The 21,444-nt window shown below is 47.2% G+C and overlaps 1 protein-coding gene across 6 annotated transcripts in view; it reads left to right on the top strand.

Moving 5' to 3' along the window:
- LOC125955828 (band 7 protein AGAP004871) overlaps window positions 1–21,444 on the top strand; it is a 63,612-nt gene that overhangs the window by 20,066 nt on the left and 22,102 nt on the right. Inside the window, exons 1-2 of one of the 6 annotated variants that reach the window (XM_049687070.1) lie at window positions 16,867–17,036; window positions 18,084–18,430. The exons of 3 other annotated variants lie outside the window; for them this stretch is intronic. In XM_049687070.1, the coding sequence (XP_049543027.1) occupies window positions 18,400–18,430 (31 nt within the window). In that variant the 5' untranslated portion in view covers window positions 16,867–17,036; window positions 18,084–18,399. Of the gene's footprint in view, window positions 1–16,866; window positions 17,037–17,916; window positions 18,431–21,444 lie in introns of those variants that run through there. 2 more of the 6 variants (XM_049687073.1, XM_049687071.1) reach the window with 2 other exon arrangements.

Genomic DNA, 21,444 nt, shown 5'->3' with positions numbered 1-21,444 from the left:
AATCTCGCCGGTCCGGTCTGTGGCCGGTCGAACCAACGCTAATCAACCGCGAACCAAGGCGGTCGGAAACGATGATCGGACCCGACGACGACTCCGACGTTCGAAGAAATCTAAATATGAAAGCAGCGCGTGTTGGAAAGGAAATAAAAAGTCTTTCCAACCGACCTTTAATGAGCCTGTCGTCCGTTTGAGTGGAATGGCTTAATTGGCTTGGGGATGGGAGTGGAGTAACTTTTGCGTTTGCCGAGCGTTTAGCGGATCGCAGCTCTGTCGGTTAAGGGACGATTTGATTTGTGAGCGAATAATGGCCCGACCTATTTATGACTTGTCGGTGTGTGTGTGCGTGTGTGCACTTTGGTGCAAAAGAGATTGATGTAAATGATGCTTTTTATTCATGAGTATTTGAATGAAGAAAAGAGATGTTATTGTTACGCATTTGACAATACAATTACCACATTAGTTTTATATTCACTACAAAGTAACGATAGTGCAATAAACATCATTTATGTTGCTAAAATGAGCAGGGTTGGTATATAACACTTGTTTTCTTTTGTAGTGAAATATGGCTTTTGAAGGTGGTATTATTGCGCATCTTTCACGCGTAATTTTTCTTTTACAAAGTAAGTAATTTGATAAGAGCGTGAACAGTGTCGTCTTTTATTCAGTTGTAATAGTATTCGACAACGATTTAGCTATCGAGTGCAACTCTTTTTAAATTCAGTGAATATTAACATGTGATTTTTTAATTAAGATTAAAGAGACTTTGGGCATCTAGCCTATCGTTCGTCTCTGACAATTAACAAGTGAAGTTAAAGTAGAATATTAACAATTGCTCTCTGAAGTTCTCATGTGTTCTAAACAGTGAATTTTTTTGTTACTCGATAAGTTGTTCAAAATATCTTTTAAATATCAGATTATTACATATTTTCTATTGAAGAAACATGATCTATAAACCATAAATCAGTTGCTGAAAATTATTCTTCCTTGGGGGAATATTCAATTTGACTATAAAATGTTGTATTGAAAAAACAGAAAACTCATTGCCCATTTTCGAACGACAGAAATTCTGTTGTTTTACAGCAGCATAAAGTGGGAAATGAAAACAAGAAAAGTCATTTGGAAATGAACCACCTAGTGTGGTTTACAAAAATGTCGCTTTTATTCTCGACGACTGATTAACAACACTCCGCTTAGCCCCCTTACATTGTAGTGCCAGCCAAACCTGCCTGCATCCCGTATTCCGGAATTATTTTCTCGGAGCAACGATGCTAGTGCAGCAGCTATGCTCCAATACCCAAGACGCTAGGCGGCACGAACGAACATGTGGGAAACAATAAACAAGGAAAACTGCCAAGGTATTTGCAGTTTCCAGTCGATTGACTTTCATGTGCTCGATCAACCGTTACGCGTGTACGTGGGCGGCCACTACACTTTTCATCGGCATCGCCATTAGTATTTAGCTTGCCGGAGGATAAGAATGAAAACACAAAATAAAAAAAAAAGACACCAAAGTGGAAAGTCCATTGCACCGTGGAAGTGGAAATCCTGGTTCCCGGGGCACCTTGAGGTACGAAACTATGCGGCTGCGAGGGAGCCAATCGTGCGGTAAAGTCAATTATGCTGTGCATAATGTATGGTGCACCATCCTCGCTCACACGCTCGTTTATCGGGGAAAGTCCTCGAGGTAAAGTCTGTTGACCTGTAAGAATCGTTTCGGTTCATTGAACGGAATCCAATTTTCTCTGGAAAATGTCTCCGATATGGCGTTAGTCGGCGTCGGTGGCAGTTTACCGCTAATATGCACGCGCCCGCGGAACTTGTTTACCGTTTCCCGGGCTGTCGTCGCAGTTATGAAATGCTGACAAAGTCAATTCACTTGTAGTATAATAGCGAAGGGAGCTTAATTTTCTGTAAATATGAGTCGAGGAGATTAATAATTCCGTGAACTGTCGCGCCAGGTTGATCATTATGAACAGATTAAAATTCAGCTGACAGCATTTTACCGAAGGTCAAGCATGAACAGCAGCTGTCAAGCGTTCCGGGATACGATTCTTTGGCTTAATAATAGTAGAAGGTTTCGAAATTCAATAAATGTTTCATCACTCCAGGGCCTGAATACCTGGATTGAACATTAACTACCGGAACTGACGCATCTGTTCGGACACGCACAAACCTTAAAATATTCCGATAGCTTTCCAAATACTGGTCAGCTTACGCGCCGAGAGAAAAAAAACCTCTCAAAACCCACGAGCCTCATAATTATTGTCGAAGAAAAATGACTGCCCGGAACGGAACTTCCCATCATCACAGCGCATTGTTTATCGATTTCTATTTGTCTTCTGTTTCATTTCGTCACCGAACCCAACACCCGCTGGGAGGTTTGTGGGAAATTGATGGCATGGTGGTAGATACACGATACCCGATAATGGCCACCCGGTTTTTATGCCGATCCTCTCTATCTTCATTTCCGAACGATTCTCCATTCCCACCCCCGGGTGGGTTCCTGTGGCCACGTCACGCATTCGCAGCTGGGTGGTTGGGAACTGCCGTCCATTCCATTCTATCCATTCCACCGACTTAATGGCTATTTATTACTGTATAACTGGTCGGGAAGGAATATACGGCTTCAGGGAAAATATTATCATCCAGGCCGGGCGACGAGGATTTCGGCGGTCACCAGGTGATATGGAGGTTTTTTCATGGATTTTCCGTCCGTCCGCGTCATCGTGCCCACCATTACAGGTGACTGTCAACGATGGAATTGACCTAAATTCGGCTCCCCCCTCCCCTTCCTTGCCGCACGGGCCGCACCGGATATCCTGGATCCTGGCGACGCCGTGGGCATTGTTTACGCTGGGAAAACATTATCACTCAGCCCCAGCGATGACTCAGCTGAAATCTGCATCAGCAAATACCGGAAGCCCGGTGAATGCGTGCGTGTCCGAGCCTCTGATTGGCCTCTGGTTGAACCGGAGTATGCCACGGTGATCACGGAGTTTCGTGGATTTTATCATTATTTGCTTTGCCATATTGTAACAAGCCTCAGCAATCCCCAGTCTCTGGGGACTATTTGCTCTCCTCCTGGGTGTCCTAGAAAGAACAATGGATACGATTCCAATCCTAGTAGCCCGATAAATTTTGATGAAACGTTCACAGAACACCTGGAAGGTGCGTTGAGGCTATTGCTTTTCTAATATCTTTTCTTAGTATTCGTTGGTAAAGTTTGCAGACACACCATTCCGAGCATGACAACACACTTCACCGATCAAGCGTTATTCAAGCGTAAATATGTTGCCGAGCAAATTATGCATTCCGTATGAGGTTCGTTTCACGCACACACATCGAAACGAACACATGGAGGAGAGTACCATCTAGTGCTAGACTAAGGGACTCCAAATGAAGCAATCTTGGTTCATAATTAAAATTCATTATCACATTACGGATGCATTATTCAGGCTTCAGGCGGCCGGTCCATCGCTCTAATCCTGGACCCTCCCATCCCGGTCGGTGGTAGATTGTTCGGTTTCGGTTGGCCAATTCAGCCGGATTCGCAGAACCATGCGACCATCGGTATCTGTTAGGTTTCGGTTTTATCCCTCCCCAAATCCGCTTCCTCAAACGATGTTCCGATGTTTGGCCGTGGGTCGAGTGGTTCGAGTGGAAAGGTAGAACGAACTAGTCCCTCTCTCCCTATCTCCCTATCTCCCTCGCTCATCTTAATCGAGACCCTCGGAAGTCACGCTCCACTGTCCGCCTTCGAATTCGAAACCGAAACGCATAAAACATCCAGAGAGTATCGTTGGCCGTTGGCTCACCATTGGGTTTTGGACGGTAGATAGTGAAGGCACACACTACACACACACACACACTGGCAAGTGGCCTGTCGAGTGCCAATGTGTGCTGGCTGTGTGCACCGTATTTTGGGCCGAACTCCCGGAAACCGGCATACGGACAAAGCGCTTAGCTCATTTCCAATTCATTAATATGTGATAAAATCAACCGCCATATATTTGTGTGACAGCCGAAAAGTGTCAGCGGAGGCAGCGTGGATGGACCCTTCTTCCGGTCGAGGCCACACATTGGCTCGAGTGGTGCTTGGTCGAGTGTTGGTGGTTTCGTCGCTTCCACGCCCGGATCCATTCCGCGGATGGTCTGGAAGGCTAAGCCGGCAATGGATGGACGGTGGCTTCCGAGGAAGTGAGCGGTAATTTAATTTACAAATATTTATGGCTTGCAAGCATAATTTTGGACAGCTCGCCGGTTGTCTGCTAGCGGTGATGATGCCGTTGCTGCCACTGCTAAGGGTAAAGGACGAACGAGAAATGCTGCCGAATCGCTCAATTAATGGTACCGTCGGGATAGTGTGGTCTCGGTGCAATCATGCGTGAAGGGGATTACGGTGTATTAGCATCCAAATGAAGACTCTAGCTCGGGTAAGATCGGATCGGTCTTTTTTCTCTCTTATTGCTGGTTATAAAATGCGGGATTCATGAGAAAATTATTAGCCATAAGTTTTATTTCTTTATTTTGCTATCTTTTTTTTGCTATTGCGATGCATTCTGTCTTCACAGCATTCTTTATTGGACATGCAGATGTGGTATTTTGAGCCTTAATGGTAGATTTTGTATAGAGTAACACACATAATATGACTACATAATGATCGGTCTGTTTTATATACAGTAGTGTTATCGCCTCTGGAAAATTTTGGAAATGGTTACAAAACGCAGTTTAATTAAAAGGGTTAATCATTAATTCTTCGAAAAACAAGTCTTGTTTGATCTAGGCACTATTCAGTTGACAGGGGAAAAGTCAATAGATGGTTCTATTACATCAAACCGAATGAAAAACACTTTGACTGTTTGAATTTCTCCAATTGACGCACTTGAGACTTGAGTCTCTTGACAATTTCTCCGCCTTTTTAATATGCTTAATGGATTTTATTTCCGTGCCATGGATCGTTTCCATTCTACCTGGTGATATCATCCATAGCAGATTACCCAAGGCGATTCAGTTTTAATGCGTTGCGTTATATTTAGCACGTTGTCCTTGAAACATGCCTTTGAAACAAAGTTTTTGTGACGCACGCATCCATAACTTCACGTTGTTCACAGAATTTATCCGATAAAGAGACGGCATTCCGTGTTGCAGAACATTACCCGTGAAAGGCTGTTAGGCTCCCTTGGGCTCCCTGTCCGCAACTACTTGCACCGGATAGGTGTGGTTGCCTCTGTCTCTTTAGCGTAAAATGTTGTAGTCTGCGTGTTACAACTCAATTCATTAGAATATATGAAACCATTTGGACGATAACGTTTCGTGATGACTGTATTTGTAGATTCCCCTGGCAGAAGGTGGATATGAATAGGTTTTTAAAGTTTTATCGTCGATCTTGACACGATGACGAATCCATTATTGGAAGTGAGTAACAGGTTTTTCTTGTTTCGTATCAACCGAATCTTCGTTTCGGTTGCGTTATGCTTGCGCGTCTGCCAGCTAGTAATCTATCAAATGATACTATGGATAGTGTTCCGAGCAGTGAAACGTTGACGAAATTAGAATCGTTAGCACGAAGAAGCTTTGAAAAGATTATTGCTTAAACCTGTTGCCTCAATTTGCATTGTAACATGCGAAGTATTCAACACTTTTTTTTCGTGCACACACACACATCACATTCTTCCTTCGAAAATTAACTCAAAAAATATGAATGAAAGCCCTCGTGTTCAAGCAGGAAGCTTCCCTTATATTTCGCTGATCGATAATGCTAATTCAACCGCATTAGCTCCACCGTGAACAAATGCATAAACAGACCACCCTCACGAGCACGAGCTTAGCATCGTAAATCTAATCATTTCGATACATTAGCCACTCCAGCGCCCGAGGGACCCCCGGGAGCCCATGGCGTCAGCTGTAATCGCTATCGATTTGGCTGCTTTTCATTCATTCGTTCGATCGCCATTTCCGTTCCGCGACAGACGAGGGTCCTCGTCGTCGTCGTCGTCGTCGTCGTCGTCATGGTCGTCGCCGTGGAAACTACAATAAATCTTGGCCACTATCTCTGTGACGCATTCAATTTGTCTACATTTGTGTCAGCGACGGTGTTTTATTGCTCTCGATGGCCACCCTTCGGGAATGATGGTACCGGTAATGGACGACGGTATTGGCAGGAGCTTTTTTTCCCTGCCCCCTTTCCGGTACCGATTTGTCGTCGCACGTCGGGAACCATGGAATCGTTCGCCTGATTTATGATGGTTTGAGTTAATCCAGAGCGGTGTGCTAGCTAGCGCCAGTGATATCGCGCAATCGCGTTCCCATTGTCGTGGCAGGTTCGTGGCACGTTTTCGTGACTGTCACGGAAGGTACGCGAACATCCTTTATTCAAACGTCTAATGTGACACGGAACACGTAAAGTGCAGTCGCGCGCTCGCGCGTGTGCTCGGCACCGTACGCTCGCCAGATTTACTTTGTATCCCGAGGGGACTGTCGCTTTTTTTGGGGAGGAGGGAGGCGGCCGTGGTGCCAGCCGAAAAGATGATTCCAACCATTTCATTCCGGAGATTCAAGCACTCCACGCGCTCGCACACATACGCACACACACACACACATAGCGGTTCCTGGTACTGTTAGTACAGCGGTGTCTTCAGATACTACTCGAGCACACATACGCAGACACATACAAAGACACACTTCCTTCTAGGCTGATGAACGTACCTTGTTTTCGCCCTCCTAATGGCACGAACCAGTGCGAGAAGGAAATGGAAATTCTAAGGAAAACTCGCCTCGCCTCTCGAGACCGAAAGCTGGTGGTGGGCCCGCTGGCAAGCTAATGCTTTCGTTGCTTCGTGGCTTCATGTTATGCTGCTTGTGGCTGCCACATTACTCTTACTCCTCGGAGCGAGGTGTCTTCGTGGTTTTTGCTATTTACTTTGGGCTCCTCACTTTCCTCCCGTTCTTTGATAAAGGAACCACAGTTCTGCGGAAGTCCTGTGGGTTCTGTGAAGCTTTTTTGGCATACCATGAGCTGCGGAATGTTTGCTGCAGCAAATCTGCCACCCAAATCTGGAGCGAAAACATTAATGTAGCGTCGCCTTTTTGTATTGAGAATATGATTAGAATGGAGACGCCCGTTGTTTTTGGAGGGCGGAGAAGACATTCGATTAGAAGCCATCTTAGCTTGAGGAGCATAATTCGATGCGTATGCCACAATTATGCTTACAGCGGTTTTGTGGTGTGGACCGTCAAATGTATCCCAAAAATGTGAAAATCATTTTTGTATCCTGAACCACCACGATGACCTTCGTCTGGCGGAATTCATCCCACATCTCGTATCGCTATCTCGTCCTTTGCGGTCATTTGCTTTGATTGATGTGTTCGCCTTGAAATGGGTCGCCATTTATCGGCCTAATTAATCATAAATTTCCTCGTCAATTACGCCGCCGTCCGAGGGTGTAGCGCGTGAAGGCCTCATCACCACCAACACCACCACATTTGTCACCTTTTGCCGGTAACGTGACCTCGCGCTTACCACTTTCGAGCATCATCTTCCTGCGTAGCCGGCACGATGATTGACGAATTGAGGCTCGTGCTCCGTCGAATTGGTCCATGTCTTACGGCGGTTTCCTTCGCCTTCATCTTTTTGTACCTTTTTGTCGTAGCAGCAGCTTGCAGCTTCAAGCTCCGGCTGTGACGCGTGTGGCGCAGAACGCGTTCAGCGATCCTGATAAATGATGAACGTGCTGGGTGTCGGAACGCGACGTTCGTGTCCTTCTGCATCGGGCACCATAGTGTTGCCTCCGCGGTATGGGGGGGAAAATCAATAGTTTCTCGTGAGATAAGCAACGACGAAGGACACCGACATTAGTTGACACTCATTTTGATGGATACGATTTCTGACGTCCTCCTCTTTGCAGCCGACACCTTATAGCGTAGGACTAACACCAACAGCAGCAGCAGCAGCTGCTGCTGCTGCCACCAGAAGGTCCTGATGATGAGTTGAATGTTTTGCTCCTTATTGTGCCACAAAGGAGTGTGCCCTAGGGAGTGCAAGAAACAGAGAGACAGAGAGAAAGAGGATCTCTAATCACAGCGGCTCCTTTCGCCCTCGCAGGATGACTCGTCGAACAGATAGATGCTGGGCTGGTGTGCGTGTTAGAGCAGCCAGCTTCACGGATTGATGGGTCGGATTTACGACAAACAAAAAGAATGATCTTCGTAATTAAAGTAACATCCAACGTCGCGCAACGGTCTAAGCATGATGGACGCTAATTTATTGGCATCCTAATTGACATTCAATGACACAAACGTATCACTTTCCATTTTTTAGCTTCACTTCGTCCTTGTGCGGTGGCACAAGGACACGCATCCTTTCGCAAGGACACTGGACACAATTGCTGCTTTTCCTTTTCCTCGAAAAAAAAAACCAAACTCAATCTCGAACAAAGTTTAATCAGTACAACAGAGCGACTTCGCATCAGTCGTGTCCTGTCGAGATGATCATTGAGTCGGAAAATTGCTCCACGTAAATCACGGAAAATATGCAAAAAACCGCTCCCCGACACTTGGTCCGTCCGTCCGGCTGTGGTCCACCGATATTGGCAACCCTCGCAAACCGAATGGAACATTATGAATTACCAGCAATCTTCTCCTGTGTCTCGTTCTCCTTCTTATCGGCCGTCCGGCACTGACCTATTCGACCGGGGTCGGTCGTCATAAATCCATCCCATGTCGTCTCCACCACCCGTCGTCGTCCCGGTTCAGTTTCCGTCTATCGAATCCGCCAAAAACGGAAGATCGAAGACAAAAAATAAATGTCGAGAGCTAGACGGCAAACGGCTTTTCTTTTTCTTCTCGACTCCGATGCTCTCTGGTCAATGCTCTCTGGTCGAGAAGGCCCGGTTCGACCGGACGAGATAAACGGAAGGATACGGAAGGTCCACTCTCCACGCAGCAGACTCTCAGCTGCCTCGGTTGGCGCATCCATCCTTCGGCACTCCCCCCCCCCCCCCCCCGTTTCCGGCTCCGGAGCCCATCCAAACGCAATTATGACAGCAGATGATGAATTTCACTTCCATTTCATTTCGCCTTTTGCCGGATGGCCCGAGGGCCTTAAATTGCGTGTTCGGGTGTGTGTGTTTGTCTGCGCTCAACTGTTACCGCTGCACTCCCCGTAGTGCCATATCCGGCCATCGATAAACGTCGGATCGTTTCAGTTTCGAGCTATCCTGGGAGCTTGCGACCGAGGAGTTGCCGTCGAGTTTACGGCGTCGTCGTCGTCGTCGTCGTCTTTTGCGCCATTCTCCATTCTCCAATCCATTTCGACGACGACGAAATGGGTTAGACCAAGAGTGTTTGTGTGTGTGTGTGTGTGTGTGTGTCTGTGGGTGGTGGGCATCGGCCAGCAGAGTGCCGCCTTCGACCGGATAATATGTTTCCTCCCTGCTGCCGGTGACAGGTGTAACATATGGATGCCAAGAGTGGCAACGACGTTTTATCTGCTCGTTTTGAGCGCTGGACGGCACTGGAACGCGGGAGCTTTAGCCAGGGAGCTTTGTGTGTGTGTGTGCGCGGGTAAATAAGATGAGTAAAAAAAAATAAAACGGAACCCGGGAATTGGAAAGACGGAGGCTGGGTACATGGGATGCTGGTGCTGGCGATGGCGATGCTGGGATGAAGAGGACGTACTTAAGGAAACTTTTGTGTGTGTGTGTGTGTTTTGCGACGGTGCGATCATTGCGGGCGTCGCGCGGGTGTTGCCCGCAGAATGGGACGAAAAGTATTATTTTCTGAATCGTTTGTGACGGCGAACTGTACTGCAGATAGCTCAAAGGTTGGTGATTTCGGGATGCTTCGAACGACGTTTGACGCTTTTTTGTTATTGTTGTTGCTTTCTTCTTGTGCGTGGCGGTATTGTGCCAGCGGTGGAATGGGCAGGAACGGTCCATTGATGGAATGGTAGTTTCATTTGTGAGAAAGAACTTTACCAGAAGAGAATGTTATAGTTACAGAGTGAAATGAAGTGATGGTCTGCTTATTGAAAAAATACTTTATGAAACTTCATTTAAAGTCTATGAAAATATCGATCCTTTTCCGTTTACTTTGATTTTCTAAATAATTCTATACATCATTGCAAATCAGAGTCTTTGGCAACTAGATCGAAAAATAATGTTTTTGGTTAAGGCATCGATCATTTTTCTCATCTGCTCTAACTGAAGGTAAGCGTTCCTTCGACTATGCCAACGGAAACAAGATGCTCAAGGCGCTCTCAACAGCTGCAGCGTTGATGAATGGGATAAGCAAATTGCAAAATCTGCATCGCTATTGATCACTCCTTAGTCCTTCGCTCCTTCGCTCGCCTCTCTCCTCAAGGCGTCTTCTCGCTGGTCAAGTGCTATGGCGGATCGACTTCCAGCTCAAGGCACAGCCTTTGGCACGATTTACTGCTGACTTGTACTGAACACTTCAAACTCAATCCGGTCGGTCGGCCTCAAGATATTTAATACTGGTATGGCTGGTAGGATCATTCATCAACTACCCAACTGGCAACTGCTGCTGCTGCTGCTGCTGCTGCTGCTACTGCTGGTTGCTTCAGCCACGCCATGACATGGCTCTTGCTGGTTTGCCATTGACCTACTACCCGGGGGCTTGTCGTCATCGCCATTGCCACGGTGCAAACGTTAAGCATTATTAAATGGCAAGGCCACGCAGTCGTCGTCCAAAAAAGTGTACATTGTGTTCGCTCAGTTTTCACATTTATCAAAGCGATGGCCTCGTTGGTTGGCACGCAAAAAGTAGCTCCAGCAAAACGGTGAGCTCCCTGGAGCTCCCGCATAGAAGTGCGCCAAGTGTGTTGCGAGAGCGAGTTGGGGTGCTTCCTGGCGGCTGTGCCGTGTCCTTTGTGTGTGTGCAGAGGTTGATATTGACAGAGATGCTTTGCTAGTGCGGCTGCATTGGCCTTGAAATAGTAGATTGCCGCGAACAACCTAGTCCTGATTGCATCTGTTTCATGTTGCACTATGCTTGGGAGGTCAATGATTGGAAATGCAAATTAGAATGGATTTTGTTCGTTTGCTTTACTATGAGAAACAATTCCCTTAATTTCAATATAATTTATCTTTCAGGATTTGACACAAAACTTTTGTTGTGACATTTTGTTATACCTTTAAGTATGGTTTATTCCAATACCCAAACGAAATACCGACTTTTAACGAGCAGCTTTGTTAAAATCAAGTCATTTGTTTATCAATTTTCTCCATCCAAAGGGGTCTTCGCCGGGCACGCGGTCCACAAGCTAGCCACGATATGTGGTCCCAGCTGACTTTGGCGTTGGCATTGGCAGCCCTCTCATCATTAATCTAGCATCTTCTAGCAGCCAGGAAACATATTTTATTTTGCCAACCACACCGCACCGCACCGTACAGTAGTAGCACTGAGGTTTGCTGAAGCAGAAGTGGACAAGCGAACTGCTCTACTCCGTGCCAAAGCCATATGCGGTTGTGGTAGTCCCGTGGACGGCAACGGATGGGTGAATAGTAGTGCAAAAAGGATCTGCCCCTAGGGACTGTGCTAAGTATGTGAGTGTGTGTGTGTGTATGTGTGCAGGGCGGGAATGAAAACCGGGATGGAACTGCATTCCGCTTTACACCCATTAATCCCGAGCGTACTTAAGCTCGGATGGTGCCGAGTTCCCGGGAGTCCGGTGGAAAGGCAACATTCTTGAGCCGCTTTCAGAAGTTGCCCCGAGGGGCTGACTGGCTGAGGATTATGCTTGTCGTCCTGCACGCCCAACTAAGTCCGCGGAGCCGGGAGCAGGGCAAGGGGTTTGCTGCGAGAGAAACACATGTTTTAGTTCCTTTTATGAGTTGTCGCGCTGCACAGCTGGCCCTTTCCATGTTGGGCTGCAGATGCTCCACACTCCGGGGGCCGCCGGTCGGAGAGTCATTTGGGTTCCCAGTTTTTGCCACCTCTCGAAGATGTCGGAACTAATTAATTAGGGCTTTATGAATTCTTGCCGAAGGATGTTTGCTCGAAGGATGGGGTTTTGCGGCAGGCGGTTGGCTTCAGGTTTCTGTTGCAGTTGTGCTTCCGATCAACGGCCGTCTGTGGATGCTAATAAGCTAAATTAAAAAGCTGATGATATGATTATGGGAGAGACGAGGATGCTGTGTTATGTTGACTCTCAAAACATGTGCCATTATGTTTCAATAAATGTGAATGGGTCTTCAGTGAAGTGGATACAGCATATCTGTTGCTTTTGCTTTCAAGTTGTGTGTCGATATTTGTACAGAAATGTTTACAATCCCTTATTAAAACATCTTTAAAAGTATGAATACAATATGACTTGTTAAAATAATCATTGGAGATCTTTTAACCGAAACAGTATCCAGCAATTGGATTGTCAAAATAATTTAAATAGATGTGAGGCACCTTCATATAATGCGTATAGTGAAAATCACGTGGAATTAGATTCATTCACAACAATGTGGATAGACAAAATGTACTTTGAAACTAACTTACGTACCTGCATATCGCAGATACTCATTATTTGCAGTTGAAAAACATGACCATACAAACTGCACGAACACACAGATAATTAGTATCAACATTCATGAGCTGCAACGAAAAAGGTGTACGAAGCAGAACACGACGACGGCGACGACGATGACGACAAATGTTTGCACACTTTGGGGCAAAAAGTGAACCCACTGAAGAAGAAGCGACAAAAGTCGTCATCGACGTTTGGAACGTGTGTGCCGACAGCATACCGCGCTACTGACACCGGTCCGGTGATTGTGTAAGTCATGGTCCGGAAAGGAAGTGGGCGGACATGGGCAGCAGAGTGTCTGGGGGAGGGTTGGCTGTCATAAGCACGCTCGACGGCGATGACAACGGAGCGTGCTAAATCACTGCAGCACATGCAACGGACTTGGGACCGGGACTGAGAGCTTCTGAGAGTGAAGACGACCCGTGTTTGCATGATTTAAAGTACACAGATATATACATCTCTGTACGTTCCGAACTTCCGAAGGAGGAGCGGTTTGGTCGTGCTGGTGCCAGTGACGAATGCACTTTGGTCGGCTGTTGCATTCCATAGCGGGCCCTACTGGCGAGTGCTGGCAAGAGGTGATAGGCAAGAGTTCTGGCTTCGTGGCATTTCGGATGCCACCGGATGGATAAATTGCAGAGCTACAAGAGGAGCCAAGGGACACAGTGGCATCGTATGCAGTGCACCAGAAATGGAATGCCGGCGTGAAAAGGAACGTGTGTCCGTGTTGCGGGAGGAGAGCAGCACAAGGGATGGTGCTCCGGGATGCCGGTGCTCGCCCACAATTAACACCAAACGTGCGCCGAACGGGGGTTACCGAACTGGGCCGACCCTTTGCTTGTTGGCTGTCTATTCCGACAAACTGCCCTTTGAATTGTAATCCCATTGGGCTGTTGAGGGGAGTAAAAGGGTACTGGTGGTTGGCTGCTGGTGAAGAATGTTGAAACAATTTTCCCTTACGTTGGACACTTTGGCAGTTTTCGGCGTGTCGCAGTTGCAGTAATGAAGTTCCAGAAACTATGTTTTCGGTCCTGATTATTCATACATTTGCTGCAGGCGAGGAAAATCGTTCTGCTGTGGTCGAGGGATGGAATAGTTGTAATTAGAGGGATTCTACTGTATTATTGGAGTAGTCATAAATATATTATAATACCTTCTATCGCTTGCATCGCATGATATACTATAACTTGACAATTATTAGACATCGATTATGAATAATATGAATGTTAGAAATTATGCAATAATGTTTAGCTTATAAAATGAAGTTAAAAAATTTAATGTAAAGTTGAAGATATTAGATTAAAAATTTCAGGAGAGAATAACAGATCTCATTTCATACAGAGTAACTAGTAACTGGAAATGGTAATCTTTTTGGTTATTTTGGTATTGCACGAATTGTCAAAATAATATTTTATTGTCAACTACGAATGTGTGATTTAATCATTCTGATATGACATGACTCTTATATTACTAATATTACATGTATTATTCTGATACTACCACCGAATACTTACACTAACATCGACGTTTAAAAAGTGCAGTTTCAATAACATTGCTAGAAAATCTGGGCTGTCTGTTGATTCGTTAAATGATTTATGCATCTAACTCTGTGACCTTCATTGTATTTACCCCCTACGACATGCCTTCGCGTTCATTACCACTAAAGCAAATACATTCTGTGGCGCACAAAAAAAACCCAACCCATCATTGCTACGCTCGATTCTAAATAATGCTTTCCATCAACCATCGCTCAGTAGCACCATTTCATGTTCGAGATTGTTTACCGTGTTTCACTTGGTTGAGTATATTGATTGTTTCGTTTGTTCGCTTCCTGCCACTTCCATTGTAACAGGTAGCTCAACAGGCAAGGGTAACGTGGCTACGACGTGGGTACACCCCCTACCCCGCTTGTTGAACCTGTTGAAATGGTTCCCTTGGAAAAAAATAATACCTGCAACCAGGCGCCTCCATCGGAGAAACCGGGCGCCTCTATGGGACCATAACACGTTGGGGCGTGATTTCGTGACTTGCGCTCGCACCAAATTTATCGTCGGTTTGCGTGCTAATTCCTTTACTCCATCACCCTCGCACGGTGACTCGGGGATGATGAGGCACCTCGGGGTACACACGCACGCACACGCACGCACCAGTGGAACGATCGAAACATTATCGAGGAGCGTACTCTGGCCATTACTATAGACGAACCATTTCCGTTTGACGACCTCTTTTCAGCGTGGCACAGGAAGTTAAACTAAACAAATTCACTTCCATTACAGCCCAAAATGGGCGAAGGTGAACGAATTGTTCGTTTGTGTTTCCTTATGCTCTATGCTCTTCACCCTTCAACCACCTGCCTGCCGGGTGGAATTTAGTGACGGGCCGTGGGAATTGATTAATGATGTTGAAACCTACCTGTTTGGAGCAGCATACACAATGTTGCTTCTGCTATTTTTACCGCATCTAGCAATTGGATCGCGGTACGCTTCGGTTGAGCACCCAAGTGAAGAACAACCCTCGAAAAGCCATCAACAGCCGTGCATAATTTGACTCCCAGCCCTTCCAGTCCACGGGATTGACGGCCATGGCAGATCGTGCACCATGATGGACGGCCACCAGCAGTGGTCAAGTGGGGATCAGCGTGTCAGCATGGTTGCTGCTCGAAGCCCCCAAAACGCGGGATGGCATGGTAGACCGCCACACCACCACCACCACTCATCACCGTGTGGTATCATCTCGAGTGGCGCCTTTTATGCAAAGTACTCCATGATGGCTACCCTAATTGCCGTTGGTAGTCGTTTTGCGAAAGCATTCTCCGCTTGTGGAAGCTAAAAATAGGTACCGTTCGTTGTATTTGCCATTTACGTCCTTCAATCATTTTCATCAGTGCGTCATCGAGGAAGGATTTGAGGGAGAGAGCAAGTGCAAGAACCGCACGCATCAACTGATGTTTCTTAAGTTGTTTTATAAAGTTTCATATAGATTATTACGTATTACAGAGCTCGTTTTTATGGTCTAATGTTGTTCGTATCTTCCTTTTTTCACTCTTTCCAGGTGAGTTAACGATAACGAAACAGGTGAAGCAATCCGTGTGACGGTCGTCGTGTGTGTAAGTGAATTCAAACAGACCTATCGGTTCCCATAGCACAGGTCATCGACCTGAGGAGTATCGGGCAACGCACTTTGATTGATTGAGTGATGAATATTAAATTCGAATCAAGTCAAATCGTCCATAGAGGGATGGCATTTAACTTGTTGATCGGTGGCGATGACGATGAGCTCATCGGGCTACGCGTTACGGTGTGGAAAGCATCCAAGGAAAGGAGGTCTGATGCAATAGGACCTTGTCAAAAGGCACAAAATTGCTCAACGATTAGTGGGCGATCAACGATTGCTTAATTTTAGCCCTCTAGAAGACGCTTCTGATGACCAGCGAGTGTGCGTCATCCATGGGCCATTGACGAATGGCTATCCAAGGTAATCCACAAGCTAACTTCCTGTGCTACCAGTTTTTGGAATCAATTTGTGACGTTTTTCGTGAAGAAACGTTAATGATCCTTTGTGACGTAATTCATATTTTTGAACTTATAAGTCACATGACGTAAGTTTTTTGTGTTAATCCTTATCTGGTTCCGTGCGGCATAATACACCCCCGTGGCGGTTATGCTGCCAGACTACAACCCTGACCGGCTAGTGTGGTTTTTGATGTTTCTTTATCCCTTTTTGCTGGCGAGATCGGGCATCGCTAATCGTTCGGTTGCGAGAACATAACAAAACAAACACACATACACGACGCGACACGAAAGCTTCTTAGCAGCAACAGACGGTGCCGCGGTTCGTGTGCGCTTAAGTCCGCTCCTTTGCTCTCACCGTAAGCTAGACGCTCGAGCGAGCGAGGGCTCGAGCACGTTCGTCAGCGTCCCCGTTGATCCGGATCCAGGATTTTCCGACACAACAAAGAGCAAACGTTCGCGAGCGAGATACACAGAGAGCTGCCAGTAAGGGAGAGAGAGAGAGAGAGAGAGAGTAGAGATACACATTCCTTTGTTCGAGCAAATGCGAAAAGCTCCAATCCCAAAAACCCCAAAGGATAACAGCTAAGAAGCTTTTACCGGGAGCAAGCTTTCATCTTACGGAGGTGCAGAGAAAGAGAGTGAGAGAGAGAGAGAGCCGTGCTCTCGTGATGTTTCACGCTCTGGTTTGGCGTTCTCTCACCCAGCCAGTCCAACCCAGAGTCTGCGGTCTGTTTCCGCGTCCAGGAAAGCAAGTAAAAGCTCACGTACGTGCTCGCTGGAAGTTCAGTTGAACATCGTCGGGCTCGCTGGGCAGGTGGACAAGCCGTAGACTATTCTGCCGTAGTAGTGTGACCGTCGCGTAGTGCGTACTCGCTGCAGTGCCGTCCCGTAGTCGACGCGTGGTTGTCGTGCAAGCTGTCCGTGAGCTGGATAACCGAGAACCGGAGTAGCAGTAGCATCCGCATTGTGACGCATGGAGTGTTCCAACGGTAGATACTGCTGGAGAGTTTGAATACCAAAAACCCACTCCGCAAACCCCCCTGTATTCGACCGTTATTGGTGTAGTTTTTAAACAGCAGCAGCAGCAGGGGCCAAGGGAAATTCGATGTTGAGCCCGGATCCGTTGGACTGCTGCCTGAACGGAAGCACGCTGCTGACAACCGTGCGCCTCTGTGTGTGACCTGCTATACAGCAGCAGCAGCTCCTGCTTCAAATCATCTCCGTTCTACGACCGTGCATGACCTACTGAGTGTTTGGTTGCTTTGTACGGATCGCCTACTACCTGGTGCTGCCTGGTGCTACTACTCTGTGCGCTGAGGTTGTCCCCTTGTCCGTGTTTGCGAAGAGCTTAACTCTCCTGGAAGCCCTCCGCAGCATCCGAGCAGCCAAGCAGGAGCAGGTGCAGGCAGCCAGGCAGCCAGGAAGGCTGTGGTGTGGTGGACCAGTGTGTGCGCATTGTGCCGTTCTTTGTGTGTTTCGCCAGAGTGCGTCGTCCCGGGGTCCCGTCGTGTGCCTTAGCAACAGCCATTCCTGTTGCTGTTGGTTGGTTGTTGTTGTTGTTGTTGTTGTTGTTTGTTGGGTTGGTGGTTGAGGTAGCAAACAGCGGCCAGCATTAACATTAAAACAACGTCATCCGTGCGTGCGTGCCATCACTAGCTTCTAGTAGAGCAGGCAGCGTTACTTTGTTGACGTGCCTAGTGCCTAGTGGCAGTACAAATCGATTCACGCTCCCATACGCACCGATCCGAGTCCCAAGGTTGTGCTTTAGAGGCAGGCTCATCGAGCTAACGAGTGCGTATGTAATACGCACCAGCGCACTGGTGTCGAGGATTAAGCGAGGAGCATAACAGTCAGGAGGAAGAGAAAGGAAGAGAGCGCGAGAGAGAGCTAGAGAGAGAGAGAGGGAGAATATAGAAAGGCCGACATGTGGATTGATGCATGTTTATAGAATATTGATCTCGCGGTAAATCGTTTCCACGCGCCAGCGCCAAACCCAACAGTCGAGGTAACTTTGCGGTGTCCGTCTGGTTTCCCAGGTTCGGATAGGTTCCTGCTGCTCCTCCACCGTGTTCCAACAGAACGCCAGCTGGTGTGTACCGTGTGCGTACGTGTGTGAGCGTGGTTTCTCCCTCGATTGTGTGATCTCAGGGCTCAGGCTCAGTCAAAGCCTCAAAAGGCAACAGCGCTGCTGCCACCGACGACGACGACGACGGAGTTAGTGGTGACGTCGAGAGCCGACGTTTATTATTGACGAAACGGGGTCTACGGGTAGTCGTAGCAGACACGGCCGCCATCACGACGACGACCAACGGGGGAGGAAAGCTTGGCCACATCGCACTGATAGACGGAAATATGCCCGAAGATAGTGCCGTCATAGTGGAAGGTAGGCAGGTGGAGGCAGGCGCACACACAGCAGAGAGAGAGAGAGAGAGACTGCACTGCACTCCACTGCACTCACAAGGTGTCCGGTACGGTCCGGTCCGGTAGTGTCAGTGTAACGGTATGGTAGACGTAGAGTCTGCCACTGGTGACAACATGCAACAGCGTCATCAGGTTCCTGGGGTCACCTGGCACCACCTGGGGTGGTTGTCTCTTGAGAAATCCAATCAAGGACCTCTCTTTTTCGCTCTCTCTATCTCTCTATCTCTCTTCCTTCTTTCGCGAGTGCCGTTCCCTCACCAAATCATCTTCATTTCCCTCGTTTCAATCTTGCTCTGTTTTGTTTTACAACCACTAATGTTACTTATGGCAGTGATAGGGAGGTGTCTTCGTGCTTTAAGAAGGTGTACGGATGCACTTTTGCGCATTTCGATCCACTTTTCATTTAATTTTCGTTCAACATCATGTTAGTTCCCAAAAAAAAAACACACAGACAAGTACAACACAAACATACACGTTTTGAACTCAAAGCATCCATGATGCTACATACTAGTTAATGTGTCTTCAATGCTCAGTGTGTGTGTGCATTGACACGTGAGGTGATGGACTTCAGTAGGTCAGCAGGAAGCCTCTGTCCGGAATCGGTTCGGTCGGTGTGCTCATCTGTCAGCTCTATAGCTGTAACACTGTAGCTCTCGCTGTGTTCTGTGCTCGAGAGGGCTCAACAGGAAGTGAAGAACCCCCCCCCCCCCCCCCTCCCACTCAATAGTGGCTACTGTAGCCGGAGTTGTGGCTTGTGACAACGTGACAAGCAAGGACATACTTCATCATCCAGCAACAGCATCATGTCGAGCGCATTTGGAGAGGCAGCGCTCGATGGTGCAAGGTGCTCAGTGCTCGCTCGCTGCTGAATGCTGGACCGGTTGGGGCGAAGGGGCGCTAGAGAGGGTGTTTTATTTATAAAAACAGATCCCGGGTCATATCCGTCGATCCCCGTCGTCCACGACCAGGCAATGCACATTCTTAGCTCACCAGTGCCCCCCCAACCCACCGAGAGTGATTGATGAGTATTTGATGAAAAGTGGAGCTATCTGGAGCGTTCCAAATGGGGGGTTTCTTCCAATCCTTTATCGTGGACCGTGGTGCACGCCATTACTTCGTCGAGACGAAACAAAGGACTTGGGTGCCGGTTCTTTCAATCAATCCCGGTTTCTATCGGTATTATTGTCCGCCAGTCAGTCACTCGCTCAGGCTGTGGGATGCTGTCAGGACAAAGATTAGTTTTTCCTTTGATACGGCACCAGCAGCATCAGTAGCAGAGTCGCTTGGAAAATGGATTGGGTTCCTTTAAAGTTTTGCTCAATTATGGTATGGCGTGCGCATCGGCATCGGCCCCCCCCAGAAAATTTGGTCGGCCTGAAACGTCTGAACTGACCTACTTCAACGAGTGACCGACCGACCGACTTGCCACGAGCGCGCGACTTGCCAAAAACTACTACTGCTCCGCGTGCTCCGCGTACTGACCTTTCGCAATATTGGTGTGAAACCCGGACAGGGGTGCGGCCCCCGGGGGCGGGGGTCACACTCTGGAGTAATAAATTTCGAATCCTGGAGGTTCCCGCTTATCGAGGCTAGAGGCTTGGCCGTGGTCCAAAGGTTTCCAGTGAACAAGGTCCGCCGAGGTCAACCCTCCGAGGCCGTTGTGCCCGTGGAATGCGTGCGTCGAGGCGCTCGATAGTGATTTATCGGCTAAGTAGTTCCGTATTGTCATTTTGTCAAACTTTGAGCTCGCTCGAGCGTGTACCATTGGTGCTTTCGGTCTTTCGGCCCGTTCGGTTATTAACTTTTGCTGCCAAAACTGATTGTCACCGACTGAAATCCGTTCTCGGTGCCTGGTCGTTGCCAAAGAACAACCCAAAAGTGCGGATTAGTACGAATGCTGGCCTCGGAACCGTGACGATGTTGGACGGTTTAAATAGAATTGGCCACAACATTAAAGCGGGGAGGAGGTTCCACTACTTTTTTCTCCGTGTCAACTGCTTACTGGATAGTATCGCGATGGTGGAATGTGCTGCGTAATCTTGCCATATCCGCGCGACCATGACAGCGACGTTCTGATGACAGGGCAAAAGGCGGACAAGGCGCTACCGTTTTTATCCCTCCCCTCGTGGATGGGAGTCCAATTTGTTCCATTTCGTAAAATAGTAATTTGTTTGATCTCGGGTGTTTTTCCGGTTTGTCCGGTGTCCTTTCGACCGTACCAGATCGAGTGGAAACGGAACAGAAGATTGATGAAGCGATAGAGGTTAAGTGGAGTTTCGTCGTTTGTGTTGTGAAGATAATAAATTAACGAAAAAAGGGGTCGAGGTAATGATTGTCGCTTATCACGGATTGACAAGCTACATACTTTAAGTCTAAACATGGAATGCATGAACAGCCTAGCGGCGTATGAACTACCACATTTTAACTAGACGTCTGACTAGTTTTTTTTTCTGGATCAATACTGCTCATAAATGATTCAGAGCAATGTCGTTATTGTCTAGACAATGCGACGCTAAATAGTATGCTAATGACCAGATCGATACTCGTGACGTTATCGTCTATCGGGTGTCTAACAATCCGTAATGTGGTTTTGATTGTAATGGAAAACTAAAATAGACCATATGAAGTATTTTGAATTATGATTGTCGTTGCGCTAATCATCGTTCGTAGTTGTCTCGCGTCCTGTTGCCGACAGAAATGGCAAAGTTACGATACATGAGCGACGTTATACACAAGGAAACTAAAAGCGCTTTGATGAATGTTAGTGTTCAAGCTGTGCGTCGAAAGAAACTGTTTTTCGAAAACTAAGCTAATATTATCTTATTACAAGCGTTCAGAGTGTTCGCAATTCGAACACAAAATAACAGCAAGAACAGTTGAATACTCTGAGTTTTTCAAATGTAAAAAAATAATGATAGAGTCAAAAGGATTGAACAATGGTTAATCTTTTTAAAACAAAGTTAAACGCTTTTATGT

Source organism: Anopheles darlingi, chromosome 3 (assembly GCF_943734745.1).
Source record: "Anopheles darlingi chromosome 3, idAnoDarlMG_H_01, whole genome shotgun sequence".
Lineage (NCBI taxonomy): Eukaryota > Metazoa > Arthropoda > Insecta > Diptera > Culicidae > Anopheles > Anopheles darlingi.
The sequence above is the reverse complement of the archived record's forward strand: the minus strand, read 5'-3'. Positions and strand labels throughout refer to the sequence as shown.